The 25,751-nt window shown below is 39.6% G+C and overlaps 1 protein-coding gene across 2 annotated transcripts; it reads left to right on the top strand.

The window, feature by feature from the left end:
• Positions 1-369: 369 nt before the first annotated feature.
• cldn19 (claudin 19) lies at positions 370-15,794 on the top strand. Of its 2 annotated transcripts, none has more exons than XM_061041427.1 (5): positions 370-1,115; positions 7,605-7,769; positions 8,085-8,169; positions 11,035-11,181; positions 14,248-15,794. In XM_061041427.1, the coding sequence occupies exons 1-5, from the start codon at positions 893-895 to the stop codon at positions 14,282-14,284; spliced, it is 657 nt and encodes a 218-aa protein (XP_060897410.1). In that variant the 5' UTR covers positions 370-892; the 3' UTR covers positions 14,285-15,794. The 2 variants fall into 2 exon arrangements, with proteins under 2 accessions (XP_060897410.1, XP_060897409.1); XM_061041426.1 differs by having other exon boundaries at positions 371-1,115; positions 14,830-15,794.
• Positions 15,795-25,751: the final 9,957 nt, after the last annotated feature.

Genomic DNA, 25,751 nt, shown 5'->3' with positions numbered 1-25,751 from the left:
GTGTTTGTTGCACTTTACCACCACCTCCTCCACACCTCCAGCAGCGGCTGCAAACTTTAGAGGATCAAGGAACACAACACCTGCTAAAACAGCATGATGACGTTTTCGGGAAGAGTTTGATTTGAATGAATAAGATACAACGATGAATTTATTATTTCAACTTCATCATTTAATGAAGTTGTTACATCTTTTGCCTTTTCTTTGCCTCCCGGTTTAAAACAGCAATTATTCTCTCAACCAGAGCTGCCCTCTTCCCTCCCAGTAGGCGTTCCTACAATCCTGAGGAGTCCAATCACAGACCAACCTCTTACTCCATCCCTCTGTGGTCATCCTGTTAAGGACTTTTTGTATTCACATGCTTTTTTTTTTCTTTTTTTCCCTGCTACCCCTCATTGAGCCACTTGAGCCTAGAGCAGATGGAAAGATTGTAGAGGGAGGAAAGTAAGCAAGCGGCAGAGATAGAAAGAACTGGCAGGAGCCATGCAGAGAGTGAGGCAGCCCAGCGACAATGCTTGGTGAACTGAACCACTGAACATCAGAAAGTCGTTTTTTTTTTACTCCATTTCAGCCCACTAAGAGACCAAGGAATCAGACAGGACAGCCTTGAGCGGACACATCAACTCATCGTCCCAGCCAAGGACGTGGAAAGCAAAGGAAAGAAGGAGTTAGAGACAAGGAGAAAGAGGGGAGTTCTACAGATGACAGTGAAAGCAGAGAGGTAGACGGATGTGATCAGAGGGACCAGATAGTGAAGAGAAAGTGACAGGATTGCTACAGGTGTGTCCGCAAAGACTGCTCAGAGGAAGGGGTGACACGCCAGTCGACAGAGCGAAAGCTGTTGCAAGTCAAGCAGGGAGTAAAGAGAGCAAAGGGAAGTCAGAGCTAGATAAGGATGGCCAACTCAGGTCTCCAGTTGTTGGGTTATTTCCTGGCTTTGGGCGGCTGGATCGGCATCATCTCCACCACCGCCTTGCCCCAGTGGAAGCAGTCGTCATACGCCGGAGATGCCATCATCACTGCCGTGGGTCTGTACGAGGGGCTGTGGATGAGCTGTGCCTCGCAGAGTACAGGACAGGTGCAGTGCAAGATCTTTGACTCCATGCTCTCGTTGGACAGTGAGTACGATGTTTGACTTTGGCTTAGCCTGACTTGTAGTGGCTGTTTCTCATATCTCGCCTTTGAAGACTGTGAACTGATGCAATCGAATGCTACTTGGTTAAACTGGTCAAGAACTTCCAAATGGATTTTTACAAGAATATTATCGATTTGCTTGTTTTACCATCTTCATTAATAAGTAACCGTAAACAGACAACATATGCAAGATGTTTATGGGGCACTTTGTTGGAAGACTGAACAAGTATTTCATCTGATAATTAATTTGATTATTGAGGAAAACTTTTGGATTAAACTCAGGCAACAACATTCTTGTCAAGCATCACCAGGGAATGTATTTTTTCCCCCTGGTAGTTCTTCTTTTGAATGCACACTACTTCAGATTTTACTGCTGCTCTCATTAGATTTTATTAGTAGTCATGTTTTACATACACTATATGAGCTGTCATTGGCCAAGATGACTAAAGAAAGATTTACTGGAAACTTCTCTCTTCCCTTTGTCCTTCTAAGTTGCCCTGAATAAAAAATCAAAAAAAAAATCCATGGAGCTCTAATATAAATCACAGCAGTTATTACAGTTGGCCCATTCATTTGGCCACACATATAAATCAGCAACAGACGCAAAACAAGCTCTCACTATCTGGGACGGATTATTTTCAGGAGCTGTAAATCTCCCATATAATGCTGCTTCTTAAAGTTTTAATGAAGTTCAATTAAAACTCGAGAACAAAATGAAATGTAAAATGTGAGGAGTGGGAGGGGGTCAGGAATGTGGGGTTCAGACATAAATTAGCTCAGAATATGAGCCTCCTGTCATCTCTAATCTGTAAGTAGGACCCAGTGACTCATAATTAATGACACACAGATTATAGGAATCCATCCATCTACTGTCTGCTTGAATCACCCTATTAGTGATTCTAATGACGGACTAAAAAGGGGGGTGGGCATCGGTCAGAAGACATTTTCTTAAAAACCTTATTGAAGACTTTCAACGCGTCTGTTTTTCTCCCTTGTTTGACCATGTTCTGGTACACTAGCCATGAGAGCAACAGTTGCCGCACTTTGCAAACATTTGGGTGTCTTGTGAGTCATTATATCAAAACATTTTCTGAGGCCTTCTGTCTGTGTGAGGGGTGCCCGAGCTGATCTCCCATCTCCTTTGGTTAGTTGCAGCAATAAGAACAGCGTATTGTCCTGGCGGATGAATAGAGGCTGTTAGGAGAAGAAAAGGGCAGTGTTGAGCCAAACACCAGAGATATTCCCAGAATGCGCTCCGTCTTCCCCACACGCGCACATTGTTCCATTTGTTCATTAACACACCCAGTGAATACAGATTTAGACAGAAGACAAACATTGAAGAAAAAAAACCCCTTAACTCCATGCACATCTGAATGAACACTGAACTGGAAAATCATGACCAAACATTCTCAGGTTCATTCAGGTGGTTTCCCAGACAGATTAGGAAATGGAGCAGATCAGCATCCAATCATGTGCCTGGGGTTCGCAGAAGGCACCGCGGGTCTTGATTAAACACCCCTCAGGTGTTGGTTTGATCCGGCCATAAGACTGATGTGAGTTATGAAGGAACTCTTCTCCCTTGGTTACGTTTCACAGCAGGATTCAGCATGTGATGGTGGGTCGAATTGTTCACTAGACTGTGCTGCGCCTTTCTGATGTGGCGTAGCAAGCGTAGCGGAAGCTGCAGGTTAACCGAGCATCGTGCTCAAGAAGGAGCTGATGATCGGGATCATTCACGGTTGAGCAGGTTGGCTGTTATTATCACAGGAGTGGATGGTGGTGCTGAAAGGACAGCTCTTCAGAAGTACAAAAAATCTGAGCATGATATTAAAGACACATCGCCCCTGACAACACCCTTCATTTACTTAACTGTTGCAGACAACTTAATGTCCAGTCTGCATTAACATTCATGTTGAAGATAAATGCTGCTAACCAAAGCTTGACATGAGGACACTCATTTTACTTTATTGAGTGTTTTGAAATGTCTTTATCTAAATTAGTCAGTCCATCTCATTTCACGACAACTTACAAGTAACATTTGCTTGCCCCACTGCTAGACGTTTTTACTCAATAGAAGCAATTCAGGCCATATGTTTTGCTTTGTATATCTTCAAAAAGGATGTTTATCTGGACTTTGTAGGGGAATGTGGCTTATAATAAGTGAAATTAGATATTTTTTTTACTAGAAATTCGATAAATAGACTTGCTACGATTTGTTTTGTTGTGTAGATGAGATCAGTAAATGAGAGACCAGTTGCTACTAGTAAAAAAGTTTTTAAAAATGTTGCTTTCGGCGTCTGTAGGTCCACACAAGTTTACAAGTATCCAGTGGAAATGTACCATGCATTCAAAACTGAAAAAGTAATAAAAAGCATATAGGCAGAAGTGACAAAAATCAAAAGCACTTGAACTACAGGACAATGGGAGTTTTAATACATCTAAATCAAATATAATTAACCAGTAATCCATCACTATACAACACCATTGCCCATTGATTTAACTTTTAAGAATCCAGCAGGTATAGATATGTGCCCTATAATTATTTAAAAAGCCAGAAACAAACAATGTGTAGTACGCCTCACATTAATGTCTGACTTCACTTCACAGTAATACCAAGCTCAAAGCTCATTGGTGCTTACTAAGGACATACATCTTTGAAAAATCACTAACAGTCTTTTAAAATCTGTATTTTCCACACACATCACACAAATAATCAATTGCTTTGGACCAATCTCATGTGTGATTTAAATACATTTGGTGGGCCAGTGATTATTTTGCGCAACAGGACAGTGTGGTGAGGATATTTGAAAATGAACTGCTGTGTTATTGGTAATGACCAAACATGCTACCTTATGTAAAAAAGGAGACCCATTGATGAGTTTTTCAATCGTTTTAGAAGAACAAAGGAGCTCTTTGGCTCAGACAAAGAATAAACATCACACTATCATTTAAATTTGGATCAATCCATCGCTGGTTTCTGCCTCTAAATGGGATTTGTTGATGGTATAGAACATTACTATCTTTATCTTTTAACATTGAAAAAGTACATGAGTTGAAGTGGTTCAGTTAGGTTTATGATTAACATTGCCAAAATGGTCCTCAATTGTGATAAGGAATAGTGAATAGTGCTGTAATGTGCGATGATGAACAATATCAACATCTACCTGAAAAATACCTTTTTTCTTGTCTGTTTCAGTTTTTAACTTTTAGAGGTTAGTATCGACCAGTTAGGATAATCGATTAGGACAAATTGAATGTCCACATTGGCAGAGTATGTATACATGCATGGTTCTGTAGTGAGTGGGCAAACGCAAATTACGTACGACAGAGTCACAAGTGACCTCACAATGGGACCTTACAGTGCCTACACACACACCAGCTAGCACACACACTCATTGAAAGCTTGTGGCTGGCACCACCAACCTTGGCACTGGAAAGAGAGGCGAGCCCTCCCACACCTCCCTCCTATCCCTCCTCTTAACCTCTCCTTCACCCCAAAGGCCCCTGGACACCCATACTGGTCTGTCACTGATTGAAACTGGTCAGAGCGGTGTCACTATGCAATGGGGCAAACACCCGTACACGCTAAGAAGAAAAGAGAAATCCCCCCACGTGGATGAAAGAGAAGGAAATCAAACCTCTCTCTGTTCAGACACTCCATCAAAAGGAGCTCTGGAGCCATAAATCAGACTTCAAACATGTTGTACCCTCTTTCCTCCATCATAAGTCCCCTCAGATCGGCTTCTGAAGTTATACTTCACTGCCACACCATGAATGATGGTGTGTGTATTTCTGTCACAATGACAAACGATGACTTTAGGAGTACTGCTAAGGCTGTTGTTCAACAGCTCCCCTTGAAGTGATCTTCTTTTTCTTTTAACGCTTTGGCACAAGAGATACCCCCACGAAGAGTCACGACAATGAAAAAAGGCCTTTTCAGAAATCCAGTGAATCTTCGGCTATTGTATTTTAATATTACTGTGAATCCTTGAGACAGCAGTTTGACAAAAAAAAATCATGTTCGTGGACCCTATTTAAAGCTCAGACGTAGAACTTTCCGATTGTGTTGATTTTGGCGCCCCCTGTGGACAAACCCGTACCTTATCTCTTTTTTTATATGGTCCTGTAGATGTGTAAATTTCATCGTCCATTTTTTTAACTGTCAAATATATCATTCATTGTGAATCTTTGCCATGGAAAATATAAATAATAAGAAGGTTGTTTTTGCAACTTATTGTCAATTATTTGTTCGACCCGTGGAAGCATTTTCAGGCTTTAAAAACTACCATATAACGATTATAAATCTTTGTGTCGATGGTCTTGTTTGCTTCAGGAAATCACTTTTAATCCCAGTCTGTTTCATAACCAGCTAAAAACTCTGCATTGGAGCTTTACGATTTTCTGTCAAACTAATCTATTTAATGTGAAAGTAAGTAACCCTGACCTTAAAAAATGTACATGCAAAAATGTTTTACATGGATTCCCTTCCTGGTCTTTATTAAGAGTAATGAAGAAAACCATCTGTTGTTGAAATATCATGAAAAAGTTGCCATTATTTTCTGTTGTATGCTGATAAGCTCTATTCATTTAAGTGTAATGCCAGAGCTCAGTCTTGACTATGATATAAATACCATTAGAAAGTCAATAAACATCATTAAGTAAGAAACTTTCAAAGCTGTAAGCTGCAGAATAAAGCTCCATTAAAAAAAGCTTTTTTATTTCTAGACAGAATCAATGCGATAATTTACAATAATTTCCAGGAAGGAAAACCTTAAGAACAAATAATTTGGCTAAATCATGAAATGGTGTGGTGCAATTAGAAAAAGAAAAAATGAAAAGAAGATCTGTATTTCATTGTAGAAAAGTCAAGTTGTTCTTGATTTATTGATGAATGAACCAAGCTGATACTTAACATTAAGCATTGAAGCTGGAGCAGATGCTGTGTTGTCTTATCATTGTGTAAGCAGGTTAAAACAGAGAAACTGTTTAAAAATCAATCTGTGGTTAATAAAAGTATAACAGACGGTGTTTATTAAAGATGCTAGCAAAGGATGAAAAAATGACTTAAAGCTTCAAACATTACAGTAACAACTTCACATGACATCAGGAATAAACAAGTGTATCTATTGCAGTGATATCTTCTCAGGTCTCTAGTTAACCATGTGTCTAAGCTACATGGGAGACGGCATGCTCATTTTCATGGGACATCAAGGTGATAGTTGTTCTGTTTTAGTTTAGTTTAAATGTTAATTTGGATGTATGACCCCAAGTATGAACAATTAGATCATTTACTGGCTATACTGAAGACTGAGATACAGTCAGATACACATACACTCAGTGTCCAAACCCATTGTTAACTATTCATGTGAATTAAGAACATTAGTTGCAGCTACCCCCCCCAGAGTTTTGTGGCTCTGGAGAAAAACTCAATAGGGAGGGAATCTTGGATTTGTCAAATCAATCTATTGTTTCTCTTTTTTCTGTGGATTTGATTTAATTTGTATTTTCTCTCTTCATGCTCAAACGCTGGATCGCACTCTAAGTCATTATTATTTGAAGTTAATGTCTGAGACCTTGTGTGTGAGGAGCTTCGATATATTGACTTTAATTACCATATTTGTCAGCTTTGTCACATATCAGACTCAGGTTATTGGAGTTTGCATGTTTACCGCCGCTGCTGGGATTTCGGCAATCCCCTCGGTTTTTGTAAATAAGACGCTCTCCGTCAGTATTTTGACAGTGTTATTAAGCGCTTAGCACTGCTTTCTCTTCAATACAGTTGTGAGCGGCTGCGTTTGAGGCAGTAATGTCTGATCGCTGTGGCGACGGCCCCGTGAAAACAATCTTGCTTTGTGACAAAGCCACACTAATCCCACTGTGTGAAGCATGTAAAGCAGGCCCTCCTACAGCTGCTCAGTGTGAGAGAGAGACTTCTGTGTTTCATCCATGTCTGTCCCACCTACAGTTATTGCCTGTGTGCGGATATTGTGCATCTGCACATGTGTGTTTGTGTAAATATGTTCCTCCCACTGAGTTATGTGATCTGACGCCCGCGTGTGGGCAGCACATTAGATTTTTGAAAAGGCAAAAACCACAGTGGAATGACGTGGTGACGATTTAAAGGATCGTTTAAGGTCAAAGAGCTTGGCCAAGAGGGTCACCTATTGAAATTTAAAAGAGAGGAAAACATCCTGCTGAAAAGTAGGACAGTGGTGGACTCGCCCTAATGAGCTTTTAGCCACAAATACATGTGGTCGCCCATCAATCCTTCATGCTGTGAAGCTTTATTTTCATAGTGGTCATTTTGTTTCTAGAAATGTTTTCTTTATACCAAGTGATTGACTAAAGCACTATTTGTTTTCTTATCCTCCTTTTCCCCCTTATTTCCTCTTTCCTTCCTTTGTATCACTATCATCCATCATTCTGTGCTCCCCTCTGTGCTCCCTGCCTCCTGTCTCCTTTTCTTTATCTAGTCCACATCCAGACATGTCGGGCCCTCATGGTAGTGTCAGTACTGCTGGGCTTTATCGGGATCATCGTCAGCGTGGTGGGCATGAAGTGCACTAAGGTGGGAGATAACAACCCAACTACCAAAACCCGCATTGCTGTCACTGGAGGGGCTCTCTTTGTTCTCGCAGGTAGGTTTTCTGTTGTGTTGTGTCCGTTTGAAACCAAAGATAAACAGCTGTAATTCTCAGAAGCAGTGCATTAAGCAAGAGTGGTCTGGAATTTTTCCTAGCCTGAGTCTCTCACCGGGGGTCTTTTCAGTAATTAGAGTCCCTGCTGTAAACAGGAAGTGGTCATTTTAGAGGCATTAGCCGCTGACCTCAGATATAAACCACAAGACCCAGAGGAGAGAAATGAACCGAGGAAGGATTTCTCTTATTCATTTGTGTGTTGTTTTAGCTATGAGTAATGCAACGCACTTAAACTTATTCTGTCTCTCTCGACAGGGCTATGTACACTGGTTTCTGTGTCCTGGTATGGCACTCAGGTGTCCTACCAGTTCTTCAACCCAAATACACCGCCCAACGCCAGGTGTGTAACCGAAGTGCTGAACAACTCTAACCTTTAATTCTTTCTATGGATCTAACTCGGAGAGAGAGTTTATGTGTAACCTCCTTTATAGTGACTTGTGTAAAATCCAAATATTGTTGCCAATCAAATGTCATTACAAACATTGCTGTCAATATTTGAGATCAACAGTAAAAATTGAATTTTCGATAATTGTGACATTTTTTTAGCATTGGAGCCCTTTTAATGACTGATTGACACAATCAGCTTATTCAGCTTTGTCTGTGAAACATAGTGATCACCTATGCAATCTAATGCAATCCAATACAGCAGCTCTATAAATTCTACATTTACGAAGCTTCTATATATATTTTTTGTTGGCATAGTCAATGATTCTACTTCATATTTAAAGAAGTCACTGAAGTCATTGTGGGTGGTGTACTGGAACGCATTACATTTACAAGTGTTTTTAATATATAGCCCCACACCCTGCACACCCTGCAAGTTCTAAAATAAATATAAAGTAAATGGTAAACAGACTTGAGCTTGTATAGCGCTTTTCTAGGCTACTGACTACCCAAAGCGCTTTTACACTTCAGGTCACACCTACACATTCACACCACATTCACAAACGGATGACCGAGGGTGCCACGTGAAGTGTCCATCAGTGTTAGCTAATCCCATTCTACACATTTATACACAGCTGACGAAGCAGCAGGACACAATTTGGGTTTAAATGTCTTCGCCAAGGACACATAGGCATTTGGCTGTGGAGCTGGGGATCATACCCCCAAACCTGGATGAGAGACGACCGACTTCACCACTAAGCTCTTATCACCGTTCTGACCATATCGGCAGAAAGCTTTGCACAAATGGAAATTTATGGTAGAGTTTTTGTATTTGATTGTATTGGATTGCACGTCATAATGTTTTGGCTCATCAGTGTAAGCCATAGTGTCTTTTACATTGGCAGAGTATTCAGTCGACTGAAAATGTATTAGTTCAGTTTGAGGCATAAAAATCCGAATATTAAAATTGTATCTAGAGAAACGAAAGTATAAAGCCCATTGGATAAATAACCCATTTTAAAAGTTCTTCCTCATGTCACTTATTATGCATATAACAAGCTGTGTGACTGTTGTGCAGCTGAGCGATGAATTCATGTTGAGAAGAGGATGTGCAGAGAGAAACTGATCGAGGAAAGACATCTGTCTCCATGCTTATCTGTTGAGTGTTTACATAATGGCAATGGAATGATTCAACAACTCTGGCCCCATGTTATACAATACTGTTATATCACTGTACTATATTATACTAATGACATTCAGTCATTTCCTTCAGTCATTATGCTTTACATTAGTTAGAATAGATGTGAAGCTTGTACTCAACAGTGATCCACGCTTAACAGTCTGTGTCAATCAACAGTGCTCATGACCCCATTTTCAGAGCGTTTCTCATCAGCACCTATTGTTGCTATGTTACGAAAACTAACTTCTACTTTCATCAGTAGTGGCCGACATTAGCAGCAGCTCTGGTCCTGGAAATTGTAACATCAAACAGTCGAGTCAGATTAGCTTTTCCTCCACCAATGTTGTTTAAAAAAAGCTGATTAGTGATGTTTCAGTCGCTAAAAAAAGCCTCCTCCGTTAAATGAACGACGGAAGCTGGCTCCTGTTTTTAGCTTGTTTTCCTTTTTCGCCTTTTTTGTTATTATTTAATACAAAACGGAATAAAACAATGACCGTTTTTTTTAACGTCACTCGGCCACAGGCACACCTATCGCTCAGTTGTATAACGTTAATGTTTATATCAAACATCATGTTAAAATAGTTTTATTCTAGGAATAGTACGGTTTGGTATAACTAGATTGAAAAATGTCAAGAAAATACATTCGCAATTATCAATCATAGGTGAAAACGTTGCTAAATTTGGATGATTTAGTAAGGCCAAAATGGTAATAAATGAAGAGCCTTTTGGAAAATGAAAGCCGGCTGGTATTACTGAGCTGAAATAAAAGCTGATATCAGATATCCCTGCCCCTCTTTATTTTGATTGGTCGGTAAGGAAAAAATGACGTTGAGTGCAGTGGCAAAAAATACAGGACATTTCTGCACCCAGGATGCTGAGTGCTTTACTACATTGGTTTTGTTTTGAAAATGGGTGCTGCCAGCGAAAAAAACAGTGTTAGTGGCCAAGACCTTCATTTTGTGATTAATCACCTTAATTGTGGTGATTGGTGATGAACTAAAGCTTCTAAGATTGCCTAATTGTAGGTGATAAACATCACTGCTTTAACTGCTGCCAATTACTCAACTGAACAAATGGTTAGCTTAGCTCAAATGGTCACTACTACTTATACTAAGTCGGTTGATCAACCGCCAAGGAGATGCATAGAAAATGATTCATTATCCATATGGCTTGGTTTATCTGCTTAAAGTTCCTTATTAAAGCTATATCTAAATGATGGCTGTCATTCATAGAACAACTGCTTATGTTTCCTTATTATGGCTAATGAATATGGCTAGCTTAAACTAGTATTTTTTCCAGTGTGCAGCCCTGAATACCCAAAACCAACCCCAAAGAAAAAGTTCCTTTTATAGCATTAGTTGGGGATGTCTTTGCTTTCCATCACACATCGACCTTCTGAAAATCAGGAAATGCAGAAATGTTGTGGGCGAAACCTCATGACGGTCACTTTCATTGGCTCTTTTAAACGTTCAGGTTTGTTTGGGAATCAGAGAGGAGGTTGCTCTCGATCCTTCTTCACCGTCTTTTATAACTTTTCTCATACCTTGGTTCTTGGAATTACACGAATGACGTGAAAGCAGTAAAACAGCCCACACTGTACGTATCAATCCTAAAAGCGTTTCCCTTCTCTTTCTTCCACAGGTATGAGTTCGGCTCGGCCCTGTTTGTAGGCTGGGCAGCAGCCAGTCTGACGGTTCTGGGCGGCTCCTTGCTGTGCTGCTCGTGCTCTAAAGAAGAGATGCGAGGGCAGCAATATTACCGCCAATCACAGCCTTCCACAACCAGGGAGTACGTCTAAACCCACCCACCCCTTCAAATAGCCTCCCAAACAGAGAGCATAGGACACATTTGGCACTACTGCCCCTTTTCTTCTTAGTATTATAACTGTAAAAAAAAAAAAAAATCATGCAATCATGTAGGTACTCACTTACTGGCATGTACAAACACAGGTGCTCATACAGTACATACAGTATAACACATTACCCAGTACTGGGACTTTGCAAATATTATTAATGAAAGGAAAAGTATAACAAGTATCAGAGAAGATACATGGAAAGACTGGACATGATAGGTATAAATACTGATATAGTACCACTGAACTTTCGTTAGCATGTCCTCTGCTTCCTGGTTGGCGCTTCATTCTGCGGTTTGCCTTCATATTGCTCTGTGTGTATTCACACTCCACTGGTGCAGTTCAGTTGTGTCAAGCAGGAGCCCCAACCACTGCTCAGAAAAAACTTGGGAAAGTCACAAAGCGGCTCCGCTGCAGCTGTGGGAGAAACAGCGGTTGGCCTGTACAATCTCACCTGAGAAAAACAGCAGCGATTGCAGAGGACACTGATTTCACCTGCTCAGACTCAAAGCATATAGCTGCAGCTTAACAGAGAGCAATACAGGATTCCTCAGGATAGAGGAACCTTTGCAATAAGTTTTACTCTGGTGCAAGTGCAAGTATCTAGTTTGTAGTATTTACGTTGAAGTTATGACGAAAAACATGTTTTTAATCTAAAGCTAAGCAAGATGTGGAGTAATTAAAACTAAGAAGACAAAATACAAACTTTACTCAGAAAGACTGGCTGGTTGTTGCCTGAATTTCTGAAACAGATTTTGATGAGGAACTGCTAAATACTTAAAGTCTTAAAAAATAAAACTACTGCCAATGCAGAATTCTGGTTAAAAAAAACCCCAAAAAACAACCTATTGGAAAGAGACCATAGCTTGATGAATACAGCTAATGTGTGTCAAGAGTTTAACAGTTGCATTGTGTGTATTGCCACATTAGAAATAAACAGTTTGTCATATGGCAAATTAACTAATTGATAAATATATGAATTACACCAATTATTTTCTACAGCCTCCATCGTTATGTTTTTTTATTTTTTTATTTATTTTTTACAACTTATATATTCATCATGACTTCTCGTTATTTCAGTCTGACAGAAGCAGACAGCCGGTGATCGAACACTTTCATAAGGTACAAGAGTTTAAAAAATGTGAGTTTGTGTGAGAGAGAACACAACCTTGAAGCAGAAAGCCAGAGTTAACTGAGTAAAAAAAAACATAACCAGCTTGTTAAACCCAATTTCCCCTAACTACAACTTAAGCTTTGGCAATCCAGCTCACTCAAAGACAGCTCCGGTGCTTTCAGTGTCCTGTGTAATTAAGACTTCAGGCAGCCGTTTGATAATCGCAGAGGAACGTCCTCACTTTAAAAGAAGCTAGTCTTGATATAGTCCTGAATCATACAAGAAGTAGGCCTACTCACTGAGAGCTGCACATCATACACACAGTCTGCACTGCAGGAGTGGAGGTGAACTGCTGGTTAAAAGATGTGTATTGAGTTTGTTCTTTGTATGAACACTGTCAATGATCATTTCAACACTTTACATTTGGACAACGTGAAGGTTCTCACTAACACACATAACCGTTCTCCATTTACTAACACCATCGTTCTACGTTGATTTCATTATCTCTTGTGTACAAACACATGAATGACAAATATTTAAGCTATTTCATCGACTTCTCACACAGGTCTGATCATCATAAGCTATAGAACAGGAGTGCGGTATTTAACATTACTTTAAAAGTGGATCATAAGCTAATCATGTCATATCTAACTTCACTGCAATAGAATTAACTACTTTTTTTTTTTTTTTTTTTCACAAAGATAGACTACTACATGTATTACAATAGACACAACCAACTTTTTAAAAACCTTCCCATCATAAGAGCCTTTAAAACGCAACAGCAGGTCTAAATTGGCTCTTGAGTTCCCCCTTCATGCTCCCACGTCACGGCCCCTGTATTTGTGTTTTTTTTCAAAAGAGCTGCTCCATCACTGCTCCAGATAATGAAGCCATTAATGCTTCTTAGAATCGCCCCCCAGTCCCCTCGTTTCCGGGTCCTACAGCCTCTCTTCTTGGTAGACACTTGTTTGTGGAGTGCTCTGTTATTCTCAGTTTGTGGGGGTGGGGTTGTGGGTCTATAGGAAAGTCCGCGTGCCCTTTAAATAAAGGGGGATGTCAGGCGTCGCTGGTCTGTCAGTAGCAGCTGTGCTTTGAATAGCAATGGCTCAACAACACGCCTGATGGAATGACCTGGTCAGATATGTCCAAAGAAAAGAAAATGGGAAAAAGTACGGAAGCCCCGAGCGAACATGCATCCATATCATTTATACTGGGATTTTCAGTGCTAAAAATAGATTGCAGTTGTTTTCTGGAGATCTCCACTTATTCATCTCAATCTCGGGATAACCGCACCAGTTGACCAATGACAGATCTTGGGAAGTGAAGTCAATGTCATGGGAAACCAAACAAGATAAACACGTTGAGATATCGAGAAAGCAGCCAATAAGTCATTATCACTAAAAAGAAAAAGGGAGTATAATAAAATGTATGGGTGCGTGTCCTCTTCGGGCTTCAGTATAAAATACTTTTTGGGGTTATTTTACTGTTTTGCTTGAACCCAGATCTTTTCTAAAATGAGTTTTGAAGTGATAGTTAGCATATAGCATAGTTTGTCAATGGGTTTTTTCAAGCAAACCAAAAAAAAGAGATCAAACTAATCCTTAAAGATATTTTATAAACCATCAGTTAGCTTAAGTTAAGCATTGTTTGTATTTATTTGAAGTAATCTAGAGATTACCGTTGGCCAACATGTAGCAGCACCATCCACGCTCTCTCACTGACTTTCTGCTCACGTCTTCATCTTCATACTCATCGTTCATCTGTTTCTCTTTCTAACACTTCAAAGCTGTTTGTGAGAATCTGAGAGGTCTTGATGTGTCTCTTATTTTCCCCTCGCGTCCTCTAATCCTGTTCTTCTCTGACTGTCTTCTTCTCTCCTCTAATTCAGGGCAGAGTTGTTGAGTGAAACTAGTTTCCCTGACTGATCAGCCCCCGCCTTTTTATCGAGGACTGTCCGACTGTCCCACCACTGTCTTCCCCCCCCGCCCCCTTTTTTTCCTGTTACCTCTTAGACCCCTAAATTTGGACCTCTTGTAGCAGAATTTCCCCCCCTTTCCTCATTACTACAGATGCACCTTATCAGTTTTAGTGGGAAACTAGATGAATTGTCTTCTCCCATTTTCCCCCTACCTTCTGAGCCTTTTTCTGTAAATATGGACTCTTTAAGGATACATGATCTGACCTTTAAACTCAGAGATAAGGTGACCGCCTCCATTTCAAACCTGTCGACCCTCTGCTACACCACCCACAAGCCGGCTCTGTTCATTCATTGGTCGAAAGTTAACAATTTCTTGAAACCCTTTGTGGTTTTGTTGCGCTGATTTATGAGTTCACTTATATCCTATGACCTCTGGGTTTTGTTTTTTCTTGAGTTTTTATGTGTGTGTAAATGTCTCTTCTGCGGTTTGTTTTGTTTGCTGTGACTGTACTTTGACTGAAACATGTCTTTTTTTTCCCTTTTGAATTGCAGACCAAATGTTAAAAGTACCCCACCAGAGAAAAGGGAGCAGTACTTGTAGTTTGGGAGAGTCTTCTGGCCTTACCATGGTTTAGATTCTGTCAACAGGCAAAAAAAAAAAAAAAACCCTCTCACCGAGGAATTCAAAACAGACAAACAGACACCATTAATGAAAGACGTAATGCACAGCAACCTTACAACATGAATTAAACTGTTTTTCAATGTTCAATTTGTTTGGGTGTATGAGAAATAGTCTCGGGGGTTTGACAAACATCAGATTCTGTCTTGTCTGTTTTGTTGACTTTGGGAGAGACATTCATTCAGGGTATGTTTTCTATAACATTGTTAAAATGCCCGGGTGTATATACCACCTTATTCTTTTTTTTTTTTTTTACTACATATATAATGTTTTACTACAGTGCCTTATAACACATGTTTGTGCACATGTTTGTTTTTGACTTCAAGGATTCTTTATCCCATCCCGTCTGAGGGATGTGTGTCTATAGTTCCTCTGCCAGCATTTCTGGATGGCTTTTTCTATTGTTGGATTTCTGAAACTGAATGTGAAGCTACTCTACAGTACCACTTATGAAACAACAAACACATACACACGCTAGATCTTCAGCATATAGTGCCTTATGCCACTGTTTGTGAGACGCTGTGTGCCTGCTTCAATGTAGCCTGGATTGAGGATATACCCAGTAGATTTTGTTTTTGTCATGTGCTGATTATGATTTGGTGTGAATGACAGAGTCGTTGTCTTATCGGCTCCGAGGATGTACTGTACTGTGCCGTCTCCTGTACTAAAGAGCACCAGTTAGCTGAGTGTTCAAAAAGCCCTTCTGATGCCTGCATTTATTTACCATGCCATTCCTTTCTCTAATATTTACCTCCTTGATGTTGTGTATCATCTCATTTACAGTATACCCCTGTCTGTTTCTTTTAGAATAAAGTAAACAGAGACATAAAAAAAAAAATGTGATCAGACTGAGTCATTGCTTTTTGTTTTTTTGTTATTTTCCTAACTTTCTTGCCCTTGCCTGACTCGTTCCTCCTTTCCAGCTCAAATACTTCTTTTGCACCCTGTTGTTCAATAATTGCAGACGTGGAATTCCACTTCTGCTCCACTGGTCTGTGGCACATTCTCTACGGTGGGCTCACAAAGTTAACACCGCCGCTACGACTGACAACAACACTTCAATTTGTTTTTTTTTTCTCTTGTTGAGACTCTTTGTTTATTTGTTAAGTAGAAGCTAGCGTGTTAAACCTCTTTTGAGGGTGGCTGCATTTTGGGAGCAGAGACTTTACATGCCAGCTGATGAACCTGAAGCAAAACCTAATTTTATACTGTGAAATGTTTCATAAAAGGAAAGGTTAAGATAATACGCCTTACATGTAGTCCAACAAGTTTAAGCAGGCTTTGAGGGTTAAAAATTGCTGAGCTTGTTTTTCTTTAATTTGACGCTTCAGCAGTCTGAGTTTGATAAATCAAGTCTTTCAGTGCAAACAGTGTCAGTGTTTTTTTTAAGGGGGAGAAACAGACAGTATTTGAGTTTGCATACGGAGTAGAAATAAGGCAGTTTGAGTGAAAAAAGTCACAGTGAAGACACCAGTGATGTGAACACAGTGTGGGTGTGAAATCTCACATACACCTGACATGTACGGATGCACCTACACCACCTATGACTATACAGTCTGTTCAACCAATCTGACGCGCAGCTTTGACACCCTGTATGACTATCGTGAAAAAAAGAAAAGCGACATTCGCTCCAGCTGTATGTACTATATACAGACTTATATTAAAGAAACTGTGATTTATGCACAATCATAAAACTGACATCCAAAGAAAAACACACGCATCAGCATCTTTCTCCTCCACATTTTCCTGCTAATCTCAAGCTATGCAAGCGATATTTTTATCCCTCTTATCAGACATAAACTTCTACAGATATGGGACGTAGAGCTGCAGAGACGATCACAGCGCAGATCCACTGTTATGGTGAGTGAATGAAGTTGACACACAGAGCAGAGGTTATTAAGATAATTATGCCGATTAACTGAAGGTTGCGGCAGAAACCGAATCATTATAGTAAACACGGGAATGTGTTTTCCTCCCCATGATGATTGATAATGTGTAAACATGCATTTGATTGGATGCGCACTGTGGTAATATAGGAATGCGAGACTGGAATCTACTATTATTGCTAAACAGTAAACATTATTACAATAATATAACATGTTTACATGGGGAGACTGCTCGTTCATATTGTGGGGGAAATGAGGGGGAAGACTTTTTGAACTCATTGAACTGGAGCTTGATTTAAACAACTCCTCCAAAGAGCGGATGAACATAACTCATGCTGAATGTAAGGAGAAACATTGGAAACACTGTTGATACATATTAATTTAGGAGAACATCAAAGTCCCTGGAAACCCAAAATATTATGTTATGTAGCCTACATAATGTTAAGTGTTTTTAAGTATTAGAAAATAGTTTCACTCCAGTTTTTTAAATATTATTCAGTATCAAAGTCCTTTAACTTTCCGTGTCATTAGGTTTGGATTGGGCTTTTTTAAGCTTGAATATTTATATTAAAATGACACAATTATTCTGCTTACAAATCACAAGAACACTGGCAGCAATGTACATCAGTTGTGAGGATCTTCAGGGAGTTATTTATTGATGAGAGGGATCCAGTTTGCTGCAGATGCTAATGCCGGACGTTGATGATATATTTTCTGTAGTATTTTTTTTTTTCGTGTTGCTGAAATTCATATATATATAATTTTTTTTTTTTACAATTCTTAAAAAGTGTCTTTTCACTTTGATTTAAGTGAATGCTTGAAAAGACTAAAGCATTAACAGAATGAACAGGAAATAAGTTTGCTTAAATAAAAACATCATATTGAAGATTTGTAAAAAGTAAAAAGTCAAGATTTGTCAGGTCTGTCCTTAAGAGGAGAAGAAAACTACTTTCAAAAAGTTTGTTTGTTGAATGGATGTCAGATTGATCATTTTTGCTCTATAATCGATTGTCACCTGCATCTTAAATATATCTGCTGCGTGTGTCATTTTCACAGACAATGCTACACCTGTTTGTTGCTGTCCACAAGGACTGTTTTTCCTGCATACATATAAGGCTGCCGACATGTAATTGCTCGATACAGCTCAGCACAAATGTTCTAAAAATGAAACAAGAACACTTGTTGGAAATCCAGATCTCACTGAACAGATTCTAAATTTGTATGTAGAATCTGTTAATAGAGATGACTTCCTGATGGACTGACTGAGAGAGACACTCTCCTAAGCTGAGGTAGGAGTAAACTTCCCTGAGCCTAACTCAACCTAACTCAAGTGTTATTTTCAGCGTCCCTGGATTGATCTGTTGGAAAGGTCTAAAAATAGGGAAGTCAGCACATTATGTCTTCCTTTGAACAAGCCTTGAAACCATTCAAACTTTCTACTTGTGTTTTTCCTGCATCTCTCTCTCACTGATGGATTTATTAGAAAGTCAGTGAGTGGGAAGAAAAGAAGGGAGCTGCTGTTTAAAAAGAACCTCAGCCTTGATTTCTCAGGTTCTTAAAAATATATTTGTGAACTGCATTAGATCTTTGCTACAGGTTTTTATCTATTTATCTCTCTCTCTCTCTAGAGCCGTTTTCACATATGCACTCCGGATAATATCTAGATAATTACAGGAGGAACACTCCGGAGATTCTCCCGACCTAGCCGTTCACATATGCTCCTCACAGCGGGGGACTATCCCTGTCAGAGGGGAGGGGGGCTCGGGGGATTTCCTGAGGTAAAATGTGTTGTAAAAAAACAATGGGGAAGTAGCGGCCGAAGCAACAGAGTCCGCTACACGACGTTATAATGAGAATATTTGCCTTTATATCAATGCTATGTGTAATCCAATGGAATGACAACATCCACAAAAGAGAGGAGAACAACATACTGACGAACAGAAAACAGAATGCAGACGTTTAATTACGCGCACGGAGATCGCAGCGGTCGCGTGCAGACACTTTATGCAGTCACTGTATATAAACGTCACTGGGGTCCCATTGGCTCGAGGTGAATCCTTCAGAGAATATGGTGCCGCGTTCAGACATCGGCTCACTCAGACTTTCTGCGGAAAAAATACTAGGGGTCTGGTACTCCGAGTAAAGTCAGCGCAAAAAATTTGTAACAGAGCATCTTTAAACTCAATATGTAAGGTCTGTTTATTGTTGCATTATAAAGCTTACTTAGGATGTAATGTAGTTGGAATTGAATTATACAATGTGGGTGTGAATGTAAATCCAGGAGAGGGAGGGAAACAGCTGATTCATGCTAAATCGACACAAAACAACAAAACACCCAAGAGCCAGCCTTCATGCTGCTGCTACACTTTCCCTTGCAAAGTCGGCAGAAAACATTTCATTTGACATTGTGGTTCATGATCTAGATATCTAAAGATAACTCAGTTTTGCATCCTTAGTCGTATAGAGGATTTAAAAGTTTTCCCTCTGATAACATACAGCCTCTCAGTAGCTGATCAGTTCATGGGTTTATTTCAATGGCTAATATACATGATCTCATATTTCATCCACTTTGGTCTTGTGTGCGTCACAGCTGCAACACACACACTTTTTCAACCAAGACACAGATATGAGTCAGAAGTTCAACATCACAACAGTCGCTGCCTGAAGTTCAAATAACAACAAACTCCATCATGTGGAAATGTGTCTAAACCACAGAATGATATGAATCTGAAGTAGTCGCCCTCTGAGCACAAACCACAAACCAAACAAACTGCTTCTGGCAGGATTTGATTAAGACTGAGAGTGAGGAGCTGCAGTAAAGACCTCCACACAGACAGAGGGCAGCAGACACCTGCAGCAGCCTGACCCGCGTCTGCATGCAGGGGATCCATGTCCCACGCCTGTTATCTTATTGTTTTCATATTAGACAAATCAACTACCTTCAAAATAAGCACACTACAGTTAATCCATTGAGTTTATTGTTCTTTAATTAGTTTTAAAAGTGTCTATAATTATATATCCAGCCTGTAACATGAGCATTTAAATCAATAAGGAAGCCAGATTTACAAATTGTTTTTTTTATATTATTTTGGGAATAACCAAAATATCTTGACATTTATTAAAATAAATTGACATTCAAGTTGAGATCCTTGTAATTTACTTGATTTTTTCACGTCAATATTGCCACCGCTATATGACCTGTATGTCAAAGGCAAATATCATCTTTTTTCTATCCCTCGTTTTCTAGTCTTCTGACAACTCAAAGCGCTTTTACAACGCCGGTCACACCTACCCATTCCCACCCGATCACACACACTGATGGTGGAGGCTGCTATGTAGTGAGACCAATCAGAAGTAACTAATCCCATTCACACACATAAACCCTACGCCACCGACGAAGCAGCGGGAGCAAATTGGGGCTAAGTGTCTTTGCCCGAGGACACCTGTAGCTGCAGGAGATGGGTATTGAACCCCTACACCTCCAGGTTAGGAGACAACCGACTACCAACTGAGCCACAGCTGCCCACCATGACTGCGACTGTACAAACAGGGCGAGTCACTGAACAGATAAATATATAGATTTGACACATAATGAATTGATAAACTGTAAACAAATCTAAATTCTATAACGTAGTAAAAACATGTCTTTCCCATCCAGCTGCAATATTAAAATACTGCATATACATCATCATTACCTATTATACTTTTTAATGATATCACAGCATATTGGAATATGGCCTGTCACTGCTTTATTTTAGGAAAGATATGCACTAGTGAACGTGAGTAACAGAAAGCTGCTGCGCTGTACTGAGGATCACAGATTGTGCCTTTAAATAAAGTTACAGTGATATTTGTTGGATGGAAACATACCATGTCCACAGGGGATGTAGCTACTGTTGTACCTGGCAGATGCTCCATGTAAGATACAGATACATCTTCTGTCTTCAGGGCCGGGGAGCTGTCAAGAACACGCTGCCCCTCACTGAGGAGAACTCAGACCTGCTGAGGTGAGCTGATCTTCAGCGCTTTGCTCGACCATGAGACACAGTGCGAATGTGATGTTTAAAAAGCCTGATCATTAAAACTGTGTATGATTGACGTCCATTTAGACTGTTGGTGGTAAGATAGGGGTGTTTGAAAATAAGAGAAAATATCGAGAAGCCTTCTAAGCGCATGTTGAAGCTCAGAGTTTACCCACCAGTGTATCACTGCAGTCAGATAAACTACACAGTAGTGCAGCCTAGTGGTTACTCTACATGCTTTCTACATACAAGGATTAGCGGTGAGTGCAGATGAGAAGTTTAGTGTGTACGTGCATGCAGAAATGTTACCCTCCAACAGTCCTTTCCAGCAGCAGCGATTAGCAGCAGAAGGCTTGTCAGCGCTATCAGCAGCCCCAGGACCTGAGTCTGTCCTCTGATCATCCTGTCCTCTAGTCAGCTGCTGGAAAAATTACCAAATACTTCCATCATTAAAAGATCAGAAGTGACGGTTGCAAAAAAAAAGCCTCCTGAACAAATGCAGCTGGTATGGAAGGAGAGAAAAAATATTTTAAAAAGGAGTTAATGACCCGTATGATACACGTCAGAACAAATGGAAAAAGAAGTCTTCACATCGGGCCTCTTACGTCAGAGTACATGTTCAACAATGTAAAACTAAAGCATTGCAATTGAAAGCCCATTTAAAAGTGGGTGTTTATTCTGCACAAAAATAACTCCTGTATACAGCTGGAAATAAAGATTTTTACTTCAATAGAAAACTTTAATGGGACATGTACCACTAAGTTCCTTAAGACATTTTGTAAATAGATAGATAGATACTTTATTGATCCCGAGGGAAATTCAAAGCAGTGTAAATCTGTATTTCTAAAATCATTGCAATGACAGCATACCTCTGTATTAAAATATTTGTAAGAATTGATAAGTCATTGTGTACGTAGTATTTGTTTTAGTTAAAGCATGCTGGGATGAAGGTAGGTTTCGCTTTTCAAACCCAACACAGTTTCAGCAGATGGTTTGGTCCTGCTCGAGGTTTCTGCTTCTTAAAAAAGACGTTTTTCTGTTGCCACTGTTACTTTGCTAAATTATTCTTAATGTTGGGTCTCAGATAATAAAACAAGAGTAAGGTAGTTTTACCTGCTCTTTAGTGTCCTGCGATAACAACTGTTTTGAATATGTGGCTACACAAATAAAGATTGATTGAAAACAATAGTTCGGCATGTTGGGAAATATGTGCATAGTTATGTGGAGGGGCCAACAGAAAACAGATCATTTGGCTGTACTAAATAGGAACCCAATTTGGCCAATGATTCCTCTGAAGCTTTCAAACTAAGTCAGTATAATTTGCTTGTTTAATCCGGGTATTGGTAGACACATTTCTGCATTAGAAGGGTGTATGTATCCAGTTTGCTGCAGTATTTCCAAGCTTGGCCCACCAGGAACCATGCAGAAACTAAACCCAATTTGCACATTCCAGTGTTCCAGCTGTTTCCCCTTTGCTGTGAGGTCTTTGTGCTAAGCTAAGCTAAGCTAACTGGCTGCCAGCGTTAGCATCATGCTGAAAAAAAAAAAAAAAAGACCTGAAAAGCGTTATTGATCCTACCGTAACATTTTGAGCAAGGAAAGTGTCCAATGTGTCTAAAAGATGATCCTGACATGTCTTTGATTAAAAGATGGTGACCGTGCTTTCAACAAACGCTTCAAACAAAAATGTTTTCAAAGAGCTGACATTATCTTTTAATGAGAACAATTTCTTCCACACTTAAAATGTTCTCCCCGTGTGTTAAAACAACCTTTCTTTACATATCTCTAAAAGATAATCACAGAAGTAATCCTGCAGCTGTCACGAGGGTAATGAACACTACTGTGGAACTATGGTAAAAAAAAACAAAAAAAAAACATCTCCCACTTAAATGTTTTTCTTTTTTCAAGGCTTAACTTTCAAAGTGGCTCTGCTCATTTCCAAAAGACGGAACATGGGAGAAATTTGGAGCGGCGGCACAGCGTGAGAGTGTGTGCACGAGTGTGTGCACGAGTGTGTGTGTGTGTGTGTGTGTCTTTGCCCTTGATCATGCTCAAAGTAAGAAGTGGTGTTGGCCTTTTTAAAGAAAAGGTTTTGGCAAAGAGCTTAAATTAAGAGTCTAAACACATTAACCACGCATGACCTTCATAACTGCACAATGACTTTCTGTTTTCATCCTCTAAGAAATTTTCAACCCGTCTGAACTTTGACTGGAAAAATGAAAATCTTCCCCTCGGAGAGAAAAAATTGTATTTGAACACTTTGTTTTGCACGGATGTGTCGGGCATATTGGTGTTGAGGTGAAAGGAGGAAAAGTGTGAGCAAAGAGACAGACACACAGAGCGCCATATTGAGACGTTCACATCTCGTGGATTACTGAGTGTGTGAAAACATCAGGCTCACTGTTGGCTGCCCGTGAGCTGCTGCTGCTGCCAGGCTGAAGAGGGCAGTGTTTGCCTGCATACTGCATGAACACATCACTCTGAGGTTTTGAGTTGTTCGGCAAAAAAAAAAGAGAAAAAGGAAAATGCTCTTATCCATAATTACTTTCAGTGATGTATACTGAACCCAGAAAGCTCTCTGCATATTAATATGAAACATTAATAGGTTTCACAATAATTAAAAGTGAAAAATAATAATTTACAAAGATTAGTTCAGGACTTATAAATAAATGTGCTTTAATAAAAAATAGAGGGATGTGGTTGCGAGCGTTTCTGCTGGGCCAGTCATTAGTAATGAAACACGATGAGTCACAGAGCTGAGTTATTCATCTGTGTGTGTGTTTGTGTGTGTAATCAGAGAGTTCTTCTCCGCTGTATCAGTGTGAATATGAGTTTAATTGTGTGTTTTGGTGAATATAGGCATCCGTTGGCATGTTGTTTTGTGTGCATGTGCTTGCATGAGCTCATATCGCTGCATGTGTGCATCATTTAGTGTCGGTTGTTTTTATTCACGCCTCTTTCTATGTGAATCCTGCCAATAATTTCACAACCTCCCAATCTTCTCTCTGAATTACTCTGCTCCGTCTCCTAACAATGTGGCTTAAAGCTTCATAATCACCTATTGATTCCTCATCATCATTACCACAGTTAGGGTTGTATGTGTAGCCTGATCTGAATGGGGTGCTGAGGCGGAGAACTGCACGGGACAATCGCAGCTCTCTGCCTTTGATTTCGAACAAGGTCACGGGAATCGATCTCTTTTGATCGGAGACTCGCTGAGAGAAACAGCCATTCCCAACATGCACGGCTGCCTGGAGAGTACACAGTCTGAAGCCTCTCCACATCAGACACATGCATGCAGCCAGTGTCTGCTGGTAAAAGACTACGAATGAAAAGAAGACTGCACATCTGTGTTCCAACATGCACAGTGTGTGTTTCATATCTGCACACTACAAATACATTTTGGCAAGTGAATAGTCAAAAATATCTCATCACATTGATTAAAATCCACATTCAGCTGACAAGTCTAGAATAACATCTTATTACAAGACAGAAAAAGCAAAGAATAAGGCCTGCTTGTAATATGTAAAAATAAAAATATTTACTTATTACAAGTCATTCAGGCCTTAGTTTTTGCTTGATATATCTGGAAATAAGCCGTTATCTGGAATTGCCCAGTGAATGTCGCTTATATTATAAATGCAATTAGATCTTTTTGCATAGAAAATAGATAACGTGCTTAGATTTGAGATTTTGCATTGCATATATCCTTTTATGGTCACTTTGAAGTTAAGGTCTAACCTTTTTTTTTTCATGTTACATACTAAAAACTCACTGTGCAATATTTACATTTTAAAGCTGTTATTCTGTTTACCAATTTAAGGATTTATTTGATCCTTTCTTTCCTTTTTCTGTGCTACTGCTGCACTGTGTTTTTTGTATTATGTGTTTAATTTTTTAATACGATTGTAGCGACATTAGAATATTTTTTTTATATCGCTCTGTTATCTAGAAACGTGAAAACTTGCTGGGAAAACTGGAGGGTAAAAACTGAATATTATGTGTGCTGCGCTTTCAGCTCCATCACTTGGCATTAGAAAATGTTCAAATACATATGTAGGATAATCTAAATGGCTACCCCCGCGCACAGCCTACACACCGTCCTCAGGTACACACCGTTGCAGGAACATACCATGAAAAATAAATCAAAACTCTGTGGCACACCGAAAATAACTTTTTTGTATTTAATTATGAGCTAACGGCGCGTTTCGCCTGTAGCTTCCTCAGGTTCGTCCAGCACTTATAATGATGTCAACATGCGATAAAAAGGAGAATCCTCTGACAAATAACGGTCACAAACAGATCATTATTATTTTTGTTAAAGTTTTACTAATTTTTTTATTTTATATTGGATTAAATGAGCTTTTTTTCCACTAAGTATTATCCTAACTCTAAAAAGTCAAGGTCAATCTATCGACTTCTTTCTTTTCCTGTAGAACATCACGCCCCTGCTGCTCGTTGTTAAGGAGAACCAGAGGTGAAACTCTTTGAGTGACATTAAAGCTCTTTGTATCCAGCAGCTTCATCCAAACATGCAGACAAAGCTGACAGTAAAACCTAACGTCTTTCACCGTCTCCTCTCCCATCAGCCTCCGAGAAACAGACAATTAGAAGATTCAGACGAGTGTGAAGTAACGAAGTCCTTCAAAGTTTCACAATGCAGACAGCGATGTGTTTGTGTGTGTGTGTGTGTGTGTGCTGCTTGAGGCTGTGTTGCCTTGGGCAGCATCACAAATAAAGACATCTCTGCATATGTTCTGTTGTCTCTCTGATCTTTGAAGTCTTTCCATTGAGAGACAGCATCAGTGGAAATGCATGCTTGTTTTTCACACTGCTGTTTTGAGACTTTCCAGAGTCTAGTTCTCTCATTTCTACATGGCTAAAGGC

Source organism: Labrus mixtus, chromosome 7 (assembly GCF_963584025.1).
Source record: "Labrus mixtus chromosome 7, fLabMix1.1, whole genome shotgun sequence".
Taxonomy (NCBI): Eukaryota; Metazoa; Chordata; class Actinopteri; order Labriformes; family Labridae; genus Labrus; species Labrus mixtus.
This window is presented reverse-complemented; position numbering and strand designations above follow the sequence as displayed.